The 22,030-nt window shown below is 43.2% G+C and overlaps 1 protein-coding gene across 1 annotated transcript in view; it reads left to right on the top strand.

Moving 5' to 3' along the window:
* The window catches only part of RAB15 (RAB15, member RAS oncogene family), an 88,214-nt gene that overhangs the window by 54,174 nt on the left and 12,010 nt on the right, over positions 1-22,030 (top strand). The window contains exons 2-4 of the mRNA XM_032947564.2: positions 18,696-18,756; positions 19,468-19,528; positions 20,346-20,423. Coding sequence (XP_032803455.1) covers positions 18,696-18,756; positions 19,468-19,528; positions 20,346-20,423 — 200 coding nt within the window. The remainder of the gene's footprint in view (positions 1-18,695; positions 18,757-19,467; positions 19,529-20,345; positions 20,424-22,030) is intronic.

The following is a 22,030-nucleotide window of genomic DNA, read 5'->3' as shown; positions in this document are numbered from 1 at the left end:
AATTCAAATAAAAACTATTTTTTTTTATTAAAATGCGTATTTAGGTTTGTGTTGTTAATAGCTTATGGTATTGAATCAATACTGGCATATGTCAGAGTGCTATCACAAATGTCGTTTTCTGACATGTAGTGCGGCATGTCTACGAGTAATCTTTAAGCTATGAGTGACCAGTGGAGACATTATGAAATGAACAATATCATGAAATTCTAGAATATTGCAGAATGGGGGGAAATAATGAACAGAATCTGGGTAAAGCTTTCGTGACTGCAGGGATTCATATTCTTGGTTCTTTCGGTAAAGTCACGTAGAAGGGAAACAATAAAAAATATATAAAACAATAAAATTCTCACGACGTTTCAACTACAACACAAGCAATCATCATGATGATTGATGATGATTGCGTGTTGCAGTCGAAACGTCGTGAGAATTTTATTGTTTTATATGTATTTTTATTATTTTATTGTTTCCCTTCTACGTGACTTTACCGAAAGAACCAAGGATAAGAATCGGGGAAGTGCCATTGTTTAAAAAAAGTATAGGGGTGTGTGATGGGTGAGGTGACGGCGAGTTTGATGGGTTGAGTGACAATGGGGTAAACATACAGAGCAGGGTGGGTGGGGGGGGAGACGAGCAGCAGTCCACTCCACCGGTTGCAGACAACCCAAGAGTAGTAGCACAAACACCAGCCAGGGGAGGACCTCTCTCGAGCAGGAGGCCATCTTAAAGGTCACGGCCACTGCACGAGGTCCCCACAGAGAACTCCCAGAGGAGTGGCTGAGGCTGTCGAGCAGTTGGGGTTGTCGGCCCACTCGAAGATCGTGGAGGCGGCGCGCGCGGTGCTGGAGACGCACGGCGTGGAACATTGCGTCCGTGCTGCTACTTACGGGGTGGTCCTGCTGGTGTGGAACTCCCTGGAGCAGGTGGCACGGAGCGCCGCTCTGCGTTGACGAACACCACGCAAAGAAGGTGCCAGTGATGCCAAGGGGCGCACTGCACCCTACAGATCAACATTTCAAGTTTCTTTAATACCGGAGGAATCCGATGAGCTATAAAGCTCTTTATCACACCAAATTCCATCACAGACTACAATATTTATCAAACACTACTGCACATTATACTAGACGACACATTCTAATTTACCCATCAACATCCCACTATACAGGGCAGCAATGTACAATACTCGATTAAATGGCACAAACAAATGAAGATGTACACAAACACATAGGTAAAGCACAACAGATAAAGACACACGCAACTACGAACACACAAAACACGTATGCTAATTAACAACACAACGGATGGTAAAAACTGGGAATTTAACGAATACTGTTTACAAAAAAATCGTTAAACTGAGACTTAAGAACATAGAAAACGGTTAACAACTAAGCATTTTAAAAACACACAAATGAATCGGTTCAGTGTTAAACTAAGGATAATAAATGAAATAACAAACACATTTACACAAACCCACGCATACATGAACACTCACTTTAAAAGGAGGTGACATATTTTTTAATTATCACAAATTTATAACAAATACTGCATGAAAGAACTTTGCTTCGAGGCTGATCTTGACACTGCTGGTACTGGTCTGTGGCAAGTTGACGCAGCTGTTTGTTGTTGCTGATGGCGTTGTTGATGATTATGTTGTTGGTAGTGTTGTTGATTATGTTGGTGATTATGGTGTTGATGGTAGTGTTTTTGATTATGTTGTTGGTGGTGTTGTTGGTGGTGTTGTTGGTGTTGGTATTGTTGTTGGTGGTGGTGGTGTTGTTGGTGTTGGTATTGTTGTTGGTGGTGGTGTTGTTGGTGTTGGTATTGTTGGTGGTGGTGTTGTTGGTCTTGGTATTGTTGGTGGTGGTGTTGTTGGTGTTGGTATTGTTGGTGGTGGTGTTGGTGGTGGTGGTGATGGGGCAGTTGTGGAGAGAGTGGAGAGTTTCCCATACCTGTTCAGTGTGCTTATGACCGGTTCCAGTTTAACAGCAGAGGTCTCACTCCGAATCAGTCGAGCGGCAATATCCTTTCATCGGTTGCGTAACGCTGTGTGGAAGCTACCTGGTCTATCGCTCCGCACTAAGCTTCAGGTCTTCTCGGCCACGGTCATTCCCTCCCTTCTCTACGCTTGCGAAACGTGGACCCCCCTAATGGAACATCTTCACCGGTTAGAAACATTTAGGTTAGCCTGCCTACGATCCATCTTGGGTTTAACCAGGCTGGATTGTGTGAGGAGCTCACAAATCCTTGAAAGATCTGGGCAAGGTCCCATCAGTGAGCTCCTCCGGCAGGCAAGGCTGCGTTGGCTGGGTCATGTAGCCCGCATGCCCAGCCACCGCATGCCGAAACAGCTTTTGTTCGGCCGGATCGAGGGGGTTAAACGGGCGCGGCACGGGCTAGAGAAGAGATGGAGTGATGTGGTACAGGAGGACGTGGAGCTGAGTGGACTTGCCGATGACTAGTACCAGCGGTGTCAAGATCGGCCTCTTTGGAGGAGGCTCATGAAGGACGCTACTGGGCAGTTGGAGGCAGTCGCCCTCCAACAACAATGTAGGGCGGAGGAACGACGCTCACAACAACGAGCGGAGCGCCGGGTGGCTAAAGCACAGCAGGTTGGCACAGTAGGGGGCACAGGTGGTGCATCAGCCAGTTATCTCAGTCAGTCGACCCGTGGCACCTGGGTCTGCCCCGTGACCTGCCAGCGGGCGTTCGACACTTCACGTGGCCTCAAGGTGCACATGGCCTGGCACAAACGTCGTGGTGACGTCACTGCCACTTAGTGGCGAATGACGGTTGTTGTTGGTGTTGATGTTGTTTTGAAGGCGCCATATACGTTTACAGTACCTTATAATACCTGCATAGAAATACAAACAACATCCCGTTGTACTGTGATGTTTATACATAACAAATGGAATTTTGTCTGTTGACTAGAATGATTAAAATACGCACCAAAGAGGTTACAACGTGGATTATCAGCTTCATCAGATAATGACACGTACCCACAACAATAACAGTTTATCACACGTACCCACAACAACAACAACAGCAGTACGCAGTGTTTGGTAATACCGCTGCTGTTGCTACGCTGGTAGTGGTGCACAAACAACAAACCTCAACACGATCGTCAATTACACACTGTGTGTGTGTGTGTGGTCTTGAAAGGAAGAAAAATATATAATCGGCAATGTTTCGGGGCAATGGCCCTTTTTAATAGTACACAACACGTGTAAAGGTGTTCACCACGGTACCCTCATGTCAATGTCATTGCGGATGAGTCCCTGCCACAGGAATTACATTTCCACAATTGGCTCAGTGGCCATGAACAACGGCCAATTGCTTGTTTGAGATTAGCGAGGTTTTGACTTTTTTTTTAAACAACTTAAACATCATCTTCTTGGTTCTTTCGGTAAAGTCACGTAGAATGGAAATAAAATAATAAAAATAAAACATAAAATAAAATTCTCACGACGTTTTGGCCACAAGACAAGTAGCCTTCTTCAGGTGAATAAACAGGACTGTCCAGAAGACAGCGCTTGAGTGAACACTGCCAAGCATGGACCGCGTCTTTTAAGCTGTGTGGGTGGAATTAACATATGAATTAGCATGTTACCAGCATCACCTCCGGAGCGGATGACGGGGGCGGCTGGGCACACAGAAAAAGAAAGAAGAACAGCTAAGGTGCGCTGCTCTGTCCTGTGTTGCGTTATAACTATGCTATAAACTGGACTACTATACAATACAATTTTATACCTTCCAATCTAAACTAATGGTATAATATCATATCCATAGACAAATTCCACCTTTGAATTATACAATGCGTTACTTTACACTACCCTATACTTTAGACTATAAAATATTAGACGTGTAATATTACACTGTCTTATTCTATCAACCCTACTGTATACCACATTGCTGTATATTCACTATACAATTACGATACTATATATTGCCTTATGAATTATGTTAAACATTACATGCTATAAACCATACCATTGACCGTGGTGTGAGAAGTATTAAGAGGCAGTGCCAGCGAATGGACTGCAGTCTGAAGGTCACCGTAAAATAAATCAATTAAGAACCGAAATGGTTTATAACATCTTTCCAATGGTTACTAAGCCAGAATCCATCTTCTCGGTTGAAATTGTCTCTGTGTTTTTATATGTGGATGGCCTCATGAACGAATCTCTCATGGTAGCCGGATGGCTTGCAGAGAACCTCCGTCTTGGAGAAGTCAAAGTCATGTGAGCCCACTGAATTATAACAGTGATCTGCCACGGCTGAGGAGTTCGTCCTACCGTGTTTCAAGTCTGCTTTATGTTCACGGATGCGGTCCGAGATATGTCGTTTGGTTACTCCAATGTAGCTGCTACCACAGAGGCAACTTAGTTTGTAAACACCTGGGTACTGTATGTCTGGAACCACATCTTTTACAGATGGAACCAGATCACGGATTTTATGTACTGTGTTGAATCGGCCTGGATCTTGTGTTTATTCAGGATTTTGGAGATCTTTTTTGTGACCCCCGCAATGTAGGGTAAGGTGATGGTTTTGAATGGCTCCTCAAGAGGATCCTTCTTCATGACTGGAGTGATGGCTTTGCGGATTATGTAGTCGGAGTAACCATTAGCCTTGAGAGCTTGGTGTACGTGCTTGAGTTCACTGGCTATGTGTTCCTGGTCGGAAATGCATTGGGCTCTATGGTATAGAGTCTTGATGAGGGAGTTCTTCTGGGATGGATGGTGGTGGGAATCCGGTTTTAAGTAAGCATCCGTATGGGTAGCTTTCCTGTAGACAGTGGCTCATTGAACCATCAGGTCTCCTTTTAATTAAGACATCCAAAAAGGGTAGCTTTCCATCTTTTTCGACCTCCATGGTAAATCTGATGGCTGGGTGTATGGAGATGATGTGGTCGAGGAATTGGTCTAGAGCAGGCCGGCCATGTGGCCAGATGACAAAAGTGTAATCCGCGTACCTCTTCCATAAGGTCGGGCATAGAGTGGCAGTCTGGATGGCGTCAGTTTCAAAATTTTCCATGAACACGCTGGCTACAGCCGGAGATTGGGGGGAGCCCATTGGGGTGCCCTCAGTTTGTTTGCAGAAAGTTCCATTCCAGGTGAAGTATGTGTTGGTTAAGCAGTGTCTCACCAGGGGGGGGAGGGGGGTACATCAGTATGCAGTCCTTGATGAACCAATTCTTCAGTGATTGCGATGGTGTCAGGTACCGAAACTTTGGTGAATAAGGAAACCACATCAAAACTGACAAGCAGGTCGTCTGGGGACAGGGACATGCCCTCTATTGTCGATACCAGGTGAGTAGAGTTTAGTACCGCAGAGGTGGTTTTTCCAGTAAAAGGTTGCAGGATATCAGACAGAAAACGAGTCAGTTTGTAGGTGGGGGAGTTGATAGTGGAGACGATGGGACTAAAGGGTGTATATTCTTTGTGTATCTTTGGAAGGCCATATAATCTTGGTAGTCTGGCCGCAGAAAGTTTCAACGAGAACTGTTTGGTTTGATCAATCACACGACGCTCAATGGTATGGTTTATAGCATGTGGTATAATAATAAATAGTATAACATTGTAATGTTTAACATAATTCATAATGCAATATATAGTATCGTAATTGTATAGTGAATATACAGCAGTGTGGTATACAGTAGGGTTGATAGAATAAGACTGTAATAGTATAAGTCTAATATTTTATAGTCTAAAGTATAGGGTAGTGTATAGTAACGCATTGTATAATTCAAAGGTGGAATTTGTCTATGGATATGATATTATACCATGTAGTTTAGATTGGAAGGTATAATATTGTATTGTATAGTAGTCCAGTTTATAGCATAGTTATAACGCAACACAGGACAGAGCAGCGCACCTTGGCTGTTCTTCTTTCTTTTTCTGTGTGCCCAGCCGCCCCCGTCATTCGCTCCGGAGGTGATGCTGGTAACATGCTAATTCATATGTTAATTCCACCCACACAGCTTAAAAGACGCGGTCCATGCTTGGCAGTGTTCACTCAAGCGCTGTCTTCTGGACAGTCCTGTTTATTCACCTGAAGAAGGCTACTTGTCTTGTGGCCGAAACGTCGTGAGAATTTTATTTTATTATGTTTTATTTTTATTATTTTATTTCCATTCTACGTGACTTTACCAAAAGAAACAAGAAGATGAATCCCTGCAGTCACGAAAGCTTTAAATCGAAACTTCAAAATCTCGAGAGTTTACCAATTTAGTTGCACGTCAAGCGAGACTCCATCTATCGCTGTTACATGCCTCTGCTACTGCGAAGACATTTTACTTTGCTTCTTGTAGAATGTCCGTGTGCTTCAGTTCTTCACACTTGGCAGTGTACAGAAACATGAGCCCAGTAAGCCAGTTTTGACGCAGCTTGTACTGCTACCAGCGATCGAAATGCATGAATTCCAAAAACCTTGACGTTAATATTGCATATCCTAAAGATAGGGTCATAACAAGTCCAGAGTTTGCTGAAGTTATGCACGAGCAGATTGGGTGTGTGTAAAAAAAAATGTACTTTCATTTTTTTACGTGCAGAGACAGATGTTTGAAAGAGACGTAATATCTGCTAAAACACACACAGGGTCAACTAAAAAAAAAGTATGATTAAAAGTGTCATGCCAGAGTCTTTATATCAGTTTATAAATGTATGAGATTGAGTTGAACTTATTTCTGCAGTGGATGTACATCGCGGATCCTATTGTGTGCAACGATAGCCTAAAATTTCGTTCATATGACCATCAAAAAATTGCGGATGAACGCGCAGGCGACAGGAGTCACGTGCAATAAGGGTGCTGATAATAAGAGATATGACCGTACATGATTCTACTAAAGCAAGAGGCTATGCAAATCCTGTGCAATGCAACACCGTCAACCACAGTAATGAGCGAGCTTGTTTATGAACGTCAATTTTCTTCAAAGCATGTCACGAACCTCTCGGTATAGCAATACAATGTGTTGGAAGTGGACAAAATTACGACAAAAGAGTGGAACTCCCAGACCACGACACGCCTAACGATCACCTGTGCGTGCGAATGTCACGAGTGATATACCGAGGTCTAGCAGCCACGTCCAAATCCATTAATTTTAAGTTCCATTTCTGCCGTTAAAACAAATGTATTGATTTTTACCCCGGCTCCTGCGACCACACTGCCTGCTTATAAATCGAATGCTTTCGTGCACAACTGGAAATGTTCAAAGCTGCCTTTGAAGCAAATACTACCACTGTACTAGGACCGCTTCATTTCATTATTAGCAGGAGAGGCAGGACATATTTCATTTGATACATTTTATACAAATACAAGATTGTGGTGCTTGTACAGGCGACCAGTATGCATCCAATTGCCCTTTGGTGACAGCGTAGCCGCACAGTAGCCTCTTATCATAGCAAAAATGCATTGTTGTATTGCACTGTGCTCCAACGTCTACACTTGCTGCCGTCACCAAGGTGCACTGACCAGCAAAGTGTGGTCATATCACCCCCACGACCCACACGACCCGTAGTAGAGACTGCCCTAATCCAGCAGTGGATTAACAAAAGAGCCAGTACACTTGCGGGGCTTGGGGACAAAAAAAACATATACAGCTGGAGCAATTGGCATCCTTTGGATCATAAAACAAAATGTGCCAAGGTGTAGCCGCTTAGCTGGCTGGCAGCGGAGAGCAGCTGCAAGAGACCAAAGCGAACGAATCTGCTTTGGAGGATTCGCTCGCAGGACAAACGCTGCTTTGGGTGTGCGTGGCCGTTCACCCTACGTGCTTTACTGCCGGTAATCATGTCCGTGTCTGCCTTCTGTTTGCCTTGCACTAAACAAATAATGAAACTTCTGGCGAGGTCTTTGTTGTAATTTATTGCATTAATATGTCCCTTGCAGCAAACCTTGCGGTGTTGCTGATGTGAAGGCGTAGCCCTGCAATTACTTTGCCCATGCCACTGTCGGCAGAAGGGCTTCTAATAGAGTACTATTGTTCTTCACTAAACTTCAGAGGGAGAAGGGGGGTTTTCACCGAAAAGGCATCATCAGTGTGAGCGCCACCACACCATTTGAAACCATTGGGTGTTGACAACAGCACGATGATGATGGTGATGATGATGGGGGTGTTTTAACATTTGTGTATTGTCAGGGGCCGCACTAAAGGCCACCAAGAACCGCCAGTGGCCTGTGGGCCTTGCAATGAAGAACACTGCTCAAGAGGATGCCCTAGAAAGCCCCTCTAGAGGGTCACGTGGCCTACGTTCCCATCCTGGCCAGACGCCTTGGAAGAGGTGGGAGCACCACACTTTACCGTCCATTTTCGACCTTCCAATTGACGTAACTGTGATGAGCTCCTATGTCGTTACTGCTGTGGGTGGACCAAGGCCGTAGTACGTGTACGCTTTGTCTGCCGAGCGTCACGTGATCACAACCGATATACGAGTGCTTTGATATACGAGTGCTTTGGATTACAAACACGTTTCTGGAACGAATTATGCTCGCAAACAAAGGTTTTACTGTATATTGGGGGGACACATCCCCCCCAATATTCAAATATGCTCAAAATGTCCCCCCCCAATATATTGCGATAAAATAGATTTCTGTTTATATGATTGTGGTTATGGTTGTACTTTATTAATCCATAATCTCTGCCATTACATACAATGAAACAAGAAAGTAAAAAAAAAACAGCAATGCAATACAATACACTATTATACATTATTGCAAAACAAATCCATCCTATGTGTTAGTGAATCTTGTAATATTTTAGGCAGGAAATTCGTTTTCAAATTGAGATTTTTTTTCTGGGGGGGGACCCCCAGACCCCCTGGAAGTTTTGGTCCCCCCCAATGTTGACTCTATGGCTACAGCCTTGGGGTGGACAGAGGCTATGGGGGGGGGGTGTTTAAAAACTTGCACCATTGTTTCAAGTGTTCTGCGTGCACAGATGAATATGCATCAAGATCGCGCATACACCTGTGTTCTGTTATATCATCTCAAACCGAGCTGAACAATTGGATTCTCTTAAAAGGAAGGGACAAGAGTGACTGATGTTATTACTCTGAAATGTACTTATGGGTTTGACAGAAGCTGGGATTGGGTGAGTGGCACGTCAGTGGATCCTTGTGAGGAGTTTATTTTTTAAGTTCTCAAACAAAACCTCTTCCATTGTTATGGTCATTTTTCTCTCTCTCTCTCGGCCTTGTGCCCAATGGCAGATCGATAACTCCCTCCACCCTGTCTGATCTCGAGTTTTAGTCTTCATTTCACTGAACACTCCCCCACCATTTTACTTCTGGTTGTCAAGCCGCCTCATTCTTGTTTTATTGTTCTGCCTCTTGGATTCTTTCGCAACTTCATTCCATCCAAACACTTCCTCCTTTAGGCTTTCGTCTCTCAAATGTAAAACGAATCGCGTCAATGGTGAATGGCGCCTGTCCTGCACTGGCCTTCGCGTGCACCCAATCGAGCTCCAATGAAATTTCACAACCTTTGGAAAAGTCAATCCTGTATGAACACAGTGTTTGAGAGACACTTCGACACAAAGGTACACCAGCCCATGGTATAAACATATAATAGGCCTATACAGAATGCACAAAGAAAGCCTGCTTCCCACTACCGACTGCAGACACAATATTGTAATTAACCCAGGATCACAGTGGCAATTGTTAGTCTACCTGACCTGGATGAATGATGGTGACATTACCACAATCTTGGTCCATGACAAGGTGCGCATTGAGGCCACGTGGAGTGGGGAAGGCTTGCAGACAGGCCACACGGGCACTCGAGCTGTGGGTTAATAGACACTCGCATTAATATGTATAATGTGGTACATTGCTTTTAAAGTACCGTACTCCATGATGTCCAGATGTTTAATTGCTCTCATCTCTCCACCTGAGCCCCACTGTGATTTTGCCGCTTTCTCTCAAGCCCTCTATTTCCACACTCACATCAGCTTATAGTATTGGCATTATTAGAATATCGCAAAGTTAGCACATTAAGAACACCAATTGCCCGAAACGTCGCCTATTTATCTAAGTCTACAGTGTTAGTGTTTTTTGACGAATGTGAATGAGTTTTGTTGTGGTTGTGCTTCTACTAAATCAGTATCACCGAATAATGTGTAAAATGTTGAATGAGTGGTGCCCTCTCTTGGATGAATATGTTACAACGCTGTGCTCCCCCGCCTGTCTGCTTACAGACAGGCGTGAGGCATGAACGATTTACAGTCCTCGAGAGTTGATGAATTGTCATGGTTCACGATTTAATTCAAACATCAATGTTTTATGCCACTGTGGTGACTGCAGAGACGCTAGCAGCTGCAGGGTTTAAGTGAAGCAATTTATATGATAAAAATATATATATAGTTTGTAATCATCTATTGCTACACACAAGATGCCACGCATTAAAACATATTTTTTAAAAATATTATTATTGTTACATTATTATTACACTTGCTTATTCAGGAAAGTCTCGCCACTTTAAGACGCTTTCAAGAAGCTCCTGCAAAGTTTTTTCAGGAGAGCACAACAGTGTATATGGATTTCCCAATCACTGCAAGTAATTGGGGGAATACATTTTAACGTGGCAAATTTGGACTTTGATGTCAGCACACAATGGCCTACTCTGCTTTGACCGACTTCATAGGATCTGTAAACGTACACTGTGAAGCGGACAGTGCGTATTCTATTATTAACACACCAGGGGCATTAACCAGAACAGCCTGCCAGAGCCAAACTTCCAACCTCTGGAAAGAGCGGCGAACCTGCTGACGATGGGCCATGTCACCAACGTCTCCGGTGACATATTTTGACTTAATTTTGCCTCATTCAACTAGTTGGTCTCAAGGTTATAGTTGCATCTAATTTGGACAAAAGGAGGCTTAAGCTGCAACTGTGCACTCTGCAAAAATCTGTCGTGCATTTGTTGAAGTTATACTTAGAATGTTTTTTTATGGCTTGCTTTACATGTGGACAAATACTGGTGGATGTTTCAGCCAATAGGCCACAGGCATTACGCAGTCCACAGCATGGGGAATACAACAGATGGATTTGTGAAGATAATGTTTACTAGCATGGCATCTGTGGACTGCTATGAACTCCTAGTGTTATGGGAAAAGAGATTTATATGTCTATTTATATGGGCTGATAGTTCATGGGCCAGAACAGAAATTGGTAGCACCTGAGGTCATGAAACTCTACTCATACAAATGTTTTATATATTACCAATAAAGGTGAGATATGAGATTTTATTTCAATACTTTTGTGTAGGGTTTTTTTTGCTGCAAAAAATATAAATATTTCAAGCGGTAACCAGAAAATGAAATATCTACTCAGAGCCCGTGGACTGTAAGCAATGGAGCCCCTAAATGTAATACGCAGAATTGTAATAATACAGTAATATATTATGGCAAATCTACTTCAACAAAGCTCATAAATTAACTCTGATGAATGTGCCACTCTCCACATGTTTGATGTGCAGACTGGAATGATTTGTCCGGAAATATGTTTAACTTGTATGATCATAAATGTTGATTACTTTGCTTTTATTACAATAACATCGCATCACTAATTCAGAAAGTTAAAGATCAGTCAATTGTTTTGGCTGTAGATCTGTTCGATAAAGAGCCTTTGATATTTAGAGAGAAGAATGGTGATGAGAATTGTCAACTTCAGATATATGTAGGTAATATCAATAAAATGAGCCTCAAGCTTGGATAACGAATGTTTTGTTATAAACAAATAAGCTTGGTCAAGACTAATATGTTCAGCTCCTCTGGAGAGTGGACATAATGAATGTGTGGTGTCAGACTGGCACCCAATACCTGCACAAAGAGCATCTTGTTAATTTGATCGAACACTTAAATTCGGCCAAGCCCATCACAGAGGGTTGATATTTAGAAATACGTCAGATAATTTCCATGCGTTGAGCCATTCTTTCCAGGACATGACAGGCCACCATCTAGTGCCTATCTCTTAACCACCCTGATCTAAGAATCTAAATAGGATTGTATTAGTACTGGAAATGTGAGAATGAATGGGTATACCAGGTGTTGTTGGCTTGGGCTGCGTGGTGGCCAGGAGATAGCAGTACGGAAATGAATTATTGAATAACTATCTCTGGATCTACAAATATGATATGCTCGTATGTTTGGGTATTTTGCCACATGCCAAACATCCCACCCAATGCAGGATCCTCCTGAAATAGAGTCATGAGAGTGGGTGAGGCTTTCTTGGTTAAAGGGCATCATCATCGCCACCACCATCAGTACTATACATCAGTACTATGCTATATTGAAGAAGATTGACTCAATTTATCACTCGGCCTTAAGATTTGCATTGAACTGCCCATATAGGACCCACCACTGCGATCTCTACATTGGGTTGAACTTAAGTTATCTTAATGATCGACGGCTTGTGCATCAGATCTTATTTATTCACCATGTACTTTAAAAAAAATCAGCAGACGACCTGCTGGATCTACTCACTGTTTCGAAGAACAAATGTGAGCTAAGGTCTTCGCTCATTTACCAGCTTCACATTCCTTATTGCCGTACAAATACTGGAGGAAGGGCCTTTGCTGTTGATGCCCCCAGGGTCTGGAATGTTATCGCCAATAAACTTTAACTTGGATCACTACCTGTGAGCTCTTCACTCAAAACTGCTCTAGAGGAGTTGTACACCCCTAGCTGCCACTGCTATTCAGAATGGCCTGAAATAAAATGTTTCGTTCCGGATGACCGCTGCAAAGTATGATCTTGAGTTTTGATTATAGTGTGCTGATCTTTAAAGGTGCATTGAAAATTTTTGATACTCCTGCTGATACTCCTGCTTTTATGGAGTGACTCATGCTGCCAGCTATGGCTGCAAAGTTTGGTCGTACATGTTATGTATGTCGTTTATTGTTAAATTTGAATCACAGTTCCTATGATCACTTACATTGTTTTTATCGCTTTAGCCATGTTTGTTTGTTGAGGTACAGAGTTAGCCTGATAACTTTAATCTAAATTGTCTTATGGTTGTTATGTGACTTGCATCCCACTGGGATTTTTGCACACCAATGATATACGGTGTTTTTTTTCTGGAAGACTTTGCTTTTTTTTCCTGGATTTTTCTTTTGCGCGTAGTCACCTTAAGATGTTTCTTGTTCATGTTTTTGTTTGTTGTGGTTGCACCCGAGTCAAGAGCCGCATGGCTCACAGGACTATACCTAATCAATGAAACTGAAATCCTATTTTACGAAGCCAGGAGACTGAACCCACACCCTCAGGGTTCCTCAAGAAACAGCAAAAAATCATTGTGAGTGGCCACATTGAATGTTCCAACCCTCACTGCGGAGGAGAGGCTGCCACTCCTCTTGGGAGCTGGACTGGTACTGTCTGGATCACTGTAGCATTCAGGAGGTCCAGTGGACTGGCTTTGGCTCCACTCACTATAAGGAGTAGACAGTCCTCTACTCGGGGCAGGAGACTGCCAAACAGCAGGGAGTGGCTCTTCTTCTGAACAAAAGAATGAGGAGGGCGTGGAGCATGGTGGTGAGGTGTGGGAAGCTGTGGGCTCGCCTCTCCATGAACGGGGGGGGGGGGGGGGCGGTGAGGAATGGTGGCAGTGTATTATACCCCCACCGAAGATGAACATCAGTGGAGGGATGCAGGCAAGTCCGATGAGTCAGATTCCTTCTATGACCTGTCTCAGGTGTTAGCTAAAGTGGCCCCTCGGTATAGTAATCCTGTTGGGTGACTTTAATACCCAAGTGGGTCATGACACTGGCACCTGATTGGAAGGCACGAGCTAGATCAGCTGGCTCTTACAGAGCTCTTACAGAGCCAGCTGCTAGACTTCTGTGCAGCCCATGGGCCTGTAGTTACCAACACACTGTTCTGGCATTGGCGCATCCACACAACATCATGGATGCACGCTGAGTCCAAGCAAGAAGATCTGTTGGACTATATAGTTATGAAACAGCAGATGCGAGGGCATGTCCTTGACACCAGGACCTAGCGTGGAGCTGATCTGCCCACTGACCATCAGCTTATCATCTGTAAGATGCGCCTGCTATTCTTCCACTCTGGTGGTGGGTGTCCATCTAGGACCCATTCAAACCCACAGTGGCCTCGTTTCAGCTAGCTGATGAAAGTTGCAAGTGAGAATTTCATCATCACTTGCAGCTGTGGCTGGAAACGCCCCCCCCCCCTCCTGATGTTGAGGGGAAATGGGCGAGGTATAGGACTATGGCTCATGCAGTCAAAACCTCCCAGAGACCCTGGCTGACGGTGGAGGTGTTCCGGCTGGCTGGGAAAAAGCGACAGGCCCACTCTCACCATCTACAGGATCCCACATCGATAAATGAGGAGGCTTACTGCAGCCTTAGCTTGAAGGTTTGGAGAGCCGTGCGGCACTAGTGGTCGTGGGTTGCTGAGGAGATGGAAGCTGCCTCTAGCCTGCGATCACAAAGTACTCTTTAATTCCATTAAAAAAAGTTACTTGCAGTGACACATTTACTCGGTTTTTTGGGTTGAACAAGATTTGGAATAGGTGAGAAAGCCTTTGATGTTTAAAAAATATATCTGAAGCAGAAGATTAGTGCTAGATATAGCAGTCATATTTGCAAATGTGATTTGTAACTTGGATCCTTACAAGTGTAGTATCGGTAGTTCAATGTTAACGTGCCATAGTATTGAGACTTTTGTGTGCTGTTATCTTGGTGTGGTCTGGGACTGTTTTTGTGAAAAAGATAATAGATAATCGGATACATCCTCCTCCAGTCTAAATAAATATTCTGATGATTCTGTACTTAACCCTTGTGACGTCATGAATTGCCCTTTTCATGTTAAATATGTCCATAATAAAATGTATTTGCTGTGAGATCGTTAAACCCGCCACCACCCGACACAGCCAATTAGTAAGGCTGGTCACGTGAACAAAATATGCTAATTCGTTACTATTCATAATAAAGGGTTTTGGGTTAGATCGCGTTATTTATAAATGTGTCGTAACCCTCCACCACCTGACACGGCCAATCAGCAAAAAAAGTGTCACGTTGACAAAAGACAAATAATTCACTACTTTAGCCCACCGGTGTGTTGAAGAGTGAATCCACAACATTTACAGTTTGAGTACGACGTTTCGCTGGTAATTACATCCAGCATCATCGGGCAATTCGCCAGAAGTTACTTGGTGAATTGCCCGATGATGCTGGATGTATTTACCAGCGAAACGTCGTACTCAAACTGTAAATGTTGTGGATTCACTCTTCAACACACCGGTGGGCTAAAGTAGTGAATTATTTGTCTTTTGTCAACGTGACACTTTTTTTGCTGATTGACCGTGTCGGGTTGTGGAGGGTTACGACACATTTATAAATAACGCGATCTAACCCAAAAACCTTTATTATGAATAATATTGGTCGCGAAAGCCTACGTGTTAAACTAATTCGTTACTAGTTCAGCATACTGGTGTGTTGGAGAGTAAACCCACAACATTTACAATACAAGTATGACGTTTTGCCGGTAATTACAACCAGTATCATCAGGTGACAGCCAGAGTTGTGGAGAAATACTGTTTCGGTCCTGAATAGAGGGATAAATGTGATGTCACTTGTGGGCCAATCAGGTACGAAGACCAGAGGGGGATTAATGTATGCATATAAATTACTATGGATAACCATTAACGATTGGGTTATTATATTCTTAGTTTTTTACTGCAGTCACGAAAGCTTTAAATCAAGATTGGGTTATTCTTAGTGTAGTGTCTTTAAAAATTACTCACACCAACACGAATTAACAAATCACCTGCTTACACTTTATTAATCCTGTTCTCGTGCCAGTTGTAGGCACTCCTATATTTATCTTTACAGTCACATACACTTGACTTCTCCCTGCTCTCATCTATTTTGCACCTCACCTATCCTGCACTCAGCAACTCTGCACTCAGCGACTCTGCACACAGCAACCCTGCCCTCAGTGACTCTTAGAACTCTGCATCTCCACCGCTGCCCTCACCTACGTTGCCTCATACCTGCTCACCCGTCTGTCCTGGGCGGGGGGTTCAGCCAAGACCCGCCCGGCGACGGTGTGAGGGTTGAGGTTTCGTTGACGGCTTGAGCGGCAGCAGCGAGATGTCTTCACTCTTTGTTCTCGGGCAATCCTCCTCTACTCACGCACACTCCCGCTTATATATCCCTCCTCATTCCGAGTCCTCACATGCTCCCCCTTAAGCCGCCGCCGGCAAGGCGCCTGTTGCCCTCATTAATCCCTTATCATCACCCCCCATCTCCCGTTTCCCTGACACCGACCTCCTGCCTCAACGTACCCGCCTGCTCGCCCTTGTTTGCACCCGCTTCGCCCCTTAATTACTGGAGGTTTGTTGGTGCAAACCTCATGTTGCAACACACACACCTGTTCATCCTCAGTTGCACCCGCTTAACTGCGCGCACCACGTATATCTCTCTACAATAGGGTAATGAACATACATAATGTACATGCACAACGCTCATGCATAATTTTTATTGGGTGCAATTGTGAACAACAGCCATATCAGACATTAATACATCTAATCAGCATAATCATTGGTTCACTGCAGCTCAAAGAATCAGTCTTAAAAGGTAGGTGGTGAAGTTAGTAAATGTCGGTGTGCTCAGCATTTGGAGGCCTGGAGACCGGAATTGGTTGCTCACAGTAATCACCATCGACCTATGTTGACCTTTACGGGCATGCAGTTAAACAGTGTATTACTTGGTAAGACACTTCCAAGCAGCACTAAGCCTGTAGCTATCAGAACAGATACATTTATTTTTTATTTCTCTCAATTTCTAAATATTCTCTAATTATCCTTGGCCAGGAGTAACTAGTTTTTCACAAAACTTCAACAGTATCAAAGTTAATTGAGTGTCCTTGTTGGCACGTGTGTTCTACCACTGCCGACAGTTTATTTGGGACTATTTAATATTCATCTTTGGTTTTTTTCGGTAAAGTCACGTATAAATAAGAAATAATAATAAAATAACATTTCTAATAATAAATGTTATTTTATTAGTTCTTATTTATACGTGACTTTATCGAAAAAAACAAAGATTAATTCCTGCAGTCACGAAAGCTTCGAACCAAGTTTATTTAATATTCCTTTCGTGTTTTATCGTCTCATGCTGATCATTCGTCCTGTCTGACCAACATTTCGTTTGCCACACGACCAATTGGTCCGGTACACACCTTATGTTGATAACTTTGGTAATATATCTTTAATACCAGATATTGGTTTTCGTGTTTTATGTACTTTGCCAAATCTAATTGGGATGTTTTGTTTTAAAAAAATATGGCTAGTTTATCAGTTACACCCACAATGTATGGTATATTTTTTATAGTTTGTATTGCTTGCTCAGTTTCAACGCTTGTGCTATTTGATTTGGTCTGGGCATTCGGTGCCTTCTTTATTTATGCATCATCGTAATCGTTCAATTGCAGCGCTTCTTTAACATGTTTAATCTCACTTCTCAGACTTTCACCATCTGACACTTTCTTAGCCCGATGTATGAGTGTCTTCATAATAAAGGTTTTTGAGTTCGAGCGAGTAAGTATAAATGTGTAGTAACCCTCCAGTACCCGACACAGCCAATTAGTAAGGGATTCGTCACATAAACAAAATGCCAATTAGTTACTACTTCAGCCCACCGGTGTGTTGGAGAGTAAATCAGAATTGTATTGTTTTATTTATTTTTATTGTTTTGTTGTTTCCCTTCAACGTGACTTTACCAAAAGCGCTAAGAATATAACATTTACAATTTGAATATAATGTTTCGCTGGTAATTACATCCAGCATCATGGGGCGATTTTCCAGAATAGTGAAGCAATCCACCTGCTTCCGGTCTTAAATAGAGCAGGACGTCATCACTGAACCCAATCAGGTGCAGAGATTAGAGGCGGAGGAGGAGCGTCTTGATGTGAGAGGATTTCTGTGTGGGGTGATGGTGTGACTGCATTCAGATAGGCGTCAGTGTGCGTTTTCTTTTAGTAAACGCCGTGTTATTTTACCGTTTCGGCTGCGCCCGAGCAGAATATGCAGAAATGGGAGAGTTTTATCAACCTTCACTTCTGTGATGAACTGGATGGATGGGTTTTGCGAGTTGAGATGATTTAGGAATTCATTAAGTGTTTCTTTATCGTGTGGCCAGACCACCAATGTGTCATCCACATATCTAAACCAAAGAGGGTTTTAGTATGCTTGAAGCTATTGATTTTGCTTCATAGTCTACCATGTACAGATTTGCAATCGCATGAGACAAAGGAGAGCCCATTGCTGCTCCTTCCTTTTGTTTATAGAAATTTAGTACTTGAATTACTCTATACTCTGGTAACTAACACAGGTTTGGCCAAAGATATCCCATGACTAGCTAAGCACTGTCTAAAGAACACCTATTTATTAGCATAGAGTTTGGTCAGAAGGCCCAAATGACCTGCACGGTTTGGGGAGGTCCTTATCTAAGAGGTTTAAAACAATATGACTTAAAATGCACCTTAATGATTGTTTTATCTCAGATATGCGTTAATAAATCCTATTTTAATATCTTAACATGACTGTACACTGCAATTAATTTTTCTAGCAAATGCATTGCACTGCACATACCGTATTTATTGCCATAATTACACCTTCCCATCAAGGTTGTGTGCAACAAGAACCTCCTATCAAGATGGTGACCTGATTGGCATGGTTTCATTCCAGGCATCGACTTCAAGATGAAGACGATAGAAGTGGATGGGATTAAAGTGAGAATACAGATCTGGTGAGTGGCGGCCACGCCCACGCGTGTCACATGCCCACGCGTGTCACATGCCCACGCGTGTCACATGCCCACGCGTGTCACATGCCCACGCGTGTCACATGCCCACGCGTGTCACATGCCCACGCGTGTCACATGCCCACGCGTGTCACATGCCCACGCGTGTCACATGCCCACGCGTGTCACATGCCCACGCGTGTCACATGCCCACGCGTGTTGGTGGTGAGGGGTCCATTATTGCACAAGGTACAACAAAGTACATGAACCGAGGCAGAAAAACTATAAAGACCAAATGGACACTAAATTTTTATCTTCATCAGTGGGAATACCATTTGCCGAAATTGAGAGTCCGTGCAAGCACATTCTGAGATAAACACATATACAGGCTTATGTTGGATGTTGCCGATGGTCATTTTATCACCAATCCATGTCATGTTTAGTCGAGATGCTGTTTAATTGAATCAAAATATTTATTCAGAATGGAAGAATCCGATGAGCTATAAAGCTCTTATTCACAGATGTCCAGTAGGTGCGGGTCAAAAAGTTACAACACAAAAAATACAAAAACATGATAGGAGTGCAAAGTATAGGAAAGCTAAACAAGTCACTTAAATAAAAATATATGAAGTATAGAAGTACAAACTGCACCTGTGAGCATCTCCACCATGTTTCTGAAGAAAAATGTCTAATGGTCTTTCTTTGGTGCCATTGCAGGGATACGGCAGGCCAGGAGAGGTACCAGACAATCACCAAACAGTATTACCGCAGGGCACAGGTAAAATGACTCCCTTCATTGTTACTCTGTTTCTTTAACAAGTGAAAACCTATTGAATTCATTTCTTCAATGTGGGTGAACTCACAATTTTGTATTGATCGGGGGATGGGTAACGGAACGTTTAATGGAGTAAAATGAACATTGCAGATCAATTGAAATTCATTAAACAGGCTGTGTAATGGAATGAAGAAAAACATTGAACAGAACATATTGCAATGGAATGTTACGAATTTCAATAATGTATTTGTTAAAATAATGTTGTCTTGTTCTAAAAAAAATTAAAGTTACAGGTTATGCATGTCTCATTTGGGATTTTTTTTAAATGCACACAATATATAGCCCTTGAGGTGCAGGAACTATTTTTTCAGAAGACAATCAGCATGGCTTAATTAAACGTGAGGAGCCATAGGTGCTGCTTTGCAACATGGTGTGCTCGGGAAGGAGTGGATTTGTTTTTCGTCCAGAACTATTACAGACAGATTTGTGGCAGCGAGTTAAAGACGGTTTAATGTTCCCTGTGGCTTCTGGGTGGTGGCCATCTCAATTTCCCATCCGCGCAGTTCCACGATTTCAGTCTTACGTTTTGGATGCTTTAAAGATGTTTTTAGTGAATGTATGCACACACGCGCTTAGCATGACTGGCGTGTGCACACAGAGCGGTGATGTATGTATGTTTGTATATGTTTTTACTTCCCCCGCACCTCCGATTAGTGCGGTTGGCTACATACGGTGTGAAACAAGTTCAGCATACGCACATGTGTGTTACATGCTGTCATTTGAATTTTGTGCCATTGTGACGAGTGTGTTGTTTCCCCAGGGCATCTTTTTGGTGTATGACATCACGAGCGAGCGTTCCTTCCAGCACATCTCAAAGTGGGCTGGCGATGTGGATGAGGTGTGGAACTGCACCTATTGTATTTAAATAGTTTATCTCAAGGACCAATTACGGTGTGCAACATACCACAACATTGCATCTAATTGCTAAGTTTGGCTGTCAGAATTGTTCTTTGGCTTACTGCTGAGTGAGCTGAAACATTGATAAATTGTAGCATGAAAACGCGTTGTACACCACGTGATATTTTACTTTCAATGGCTATGGTCGGGTGTTGGAGGATTACACGACATTTGGTTAAATAATGAAATGACCAAACTCAAAAGTCTTTCATGAATGACACTGAAAGAGCAATGGAACATCAAGAGAAAATGTATTCTGGAAAGACATTTGGAGTCCAGCTATATATCGGTCCGCCAACCACTCGTGTATCAAGCTAATGTACTGGGTCCAGTTCGCTTCATGTGAAGACAACATCGGGCCCCTCGCATCACGGGACTGGAGGGGGCAGAGTCCCCCCTTCTGAAGGCTGCTGCTCCCCCCTCTCAATTCGTACAGCAGAGTGAAAATGTCGTAATTGCTCACACGCACACAGACTGATCTGCTGCGGTATCCTTGTTAATTTGCAAGCTTGATTTCATCACACATTGTCTGCACACATTGAAAGGGGCAGCACAAAATAAAAAAACATCGATTGTGCCGTGCCTCCTCTTCCCCCCGCCCATTGAGTGTTTGTGTGGCCCCCTGTTTGTACAATGTCACATGCCTGCTGTTTGGGATTCTGAATAATTGAATTGATTATAGGCGAATTCAATTTGCCAATGTACTCAGCAACATCTGTTTTGTTATTTTCTGTCTCCCTGTAGCCACCTATGGGCTTGGGCCAGTCAATTTTAGGTTGGTGCAGCAATGTTTCAAATGTTTATAATAATGATGATACAGTTGCTGGAGCAAAATGTATATGATTGCACAAATCACGGCGTACCATTTATAACGCACACATGGTCCAACACGACTGCGTATTTGTTTAGACGTATCTTCTTCTTGTCCTTCTTCTCTAACATATAAAAGGCATTCTTTGTCGGTCTGTCTGCGTTCACGCGCTTGTGAGGGATTTTGCCAGGTACCACGCCGTAAGCCCCGTGGTTGGCAAGCGCTATTCCTTTTTCACGTCTGTCACCTTTAAGTTAGTTTAAATGGCGTTTTGGGCGATTTTTGTTTGTGAATATATTTAGTTTTTGAATGATTTCTTTGCGTTCGCCGCTTCTGCAGCGACAACGCAGCAGGCTGCACTTGCGCACAACGCCCACTAGGTTAGCCCCTAGCAGTCCACACGCGCCATCGCGTGCAGTTCTTTATTCGCCTGCACACGCTACAAGGTAAGTCGCACACATTAGTAGTATACGTATTTATAAAATTACACTTTTAACTGCTGACAGGGGTTGCCCCTAGCAACGCACACACGATTGGCACACATTTTAATTCGTGATAGAAATGCACCAAATACACAACGCTGAGGTTAATTCCTCACAGTGTTATGTCCCCCCCCCCCCCTCACCTACATGCGTGCAGTTACTACTTTAAAGTCCATAGATGTATATGTTATAGTGCTTTCACAGTATTATTCATGGGGGGGGGGGGGTCGCGGCACAGCCCCCAGCCTGCCAGGG

The sequence above is a fragment of the Petromyzon marinus genome, chromosome 6, assembly GCF_048934315.1.
Source record: "Petromyzon marinus isolate PM22_M1 ecotype Great Lakes invasive population chromosome 6, UKy_Petmar_22M1.pri1.0, whole genome shotgun sequence".
NCBI classification, from domain to species: domain Eukaryota; kingdom Metazoa; phylum Chordata; class Hyperoartia; order Petromyzontiformes; family Petromyzontidae; genus Petromyzon; species Petromyzon marinus.
This window is presented reverse-complemented; position numbering and strand designations above follow the sequence as displayed.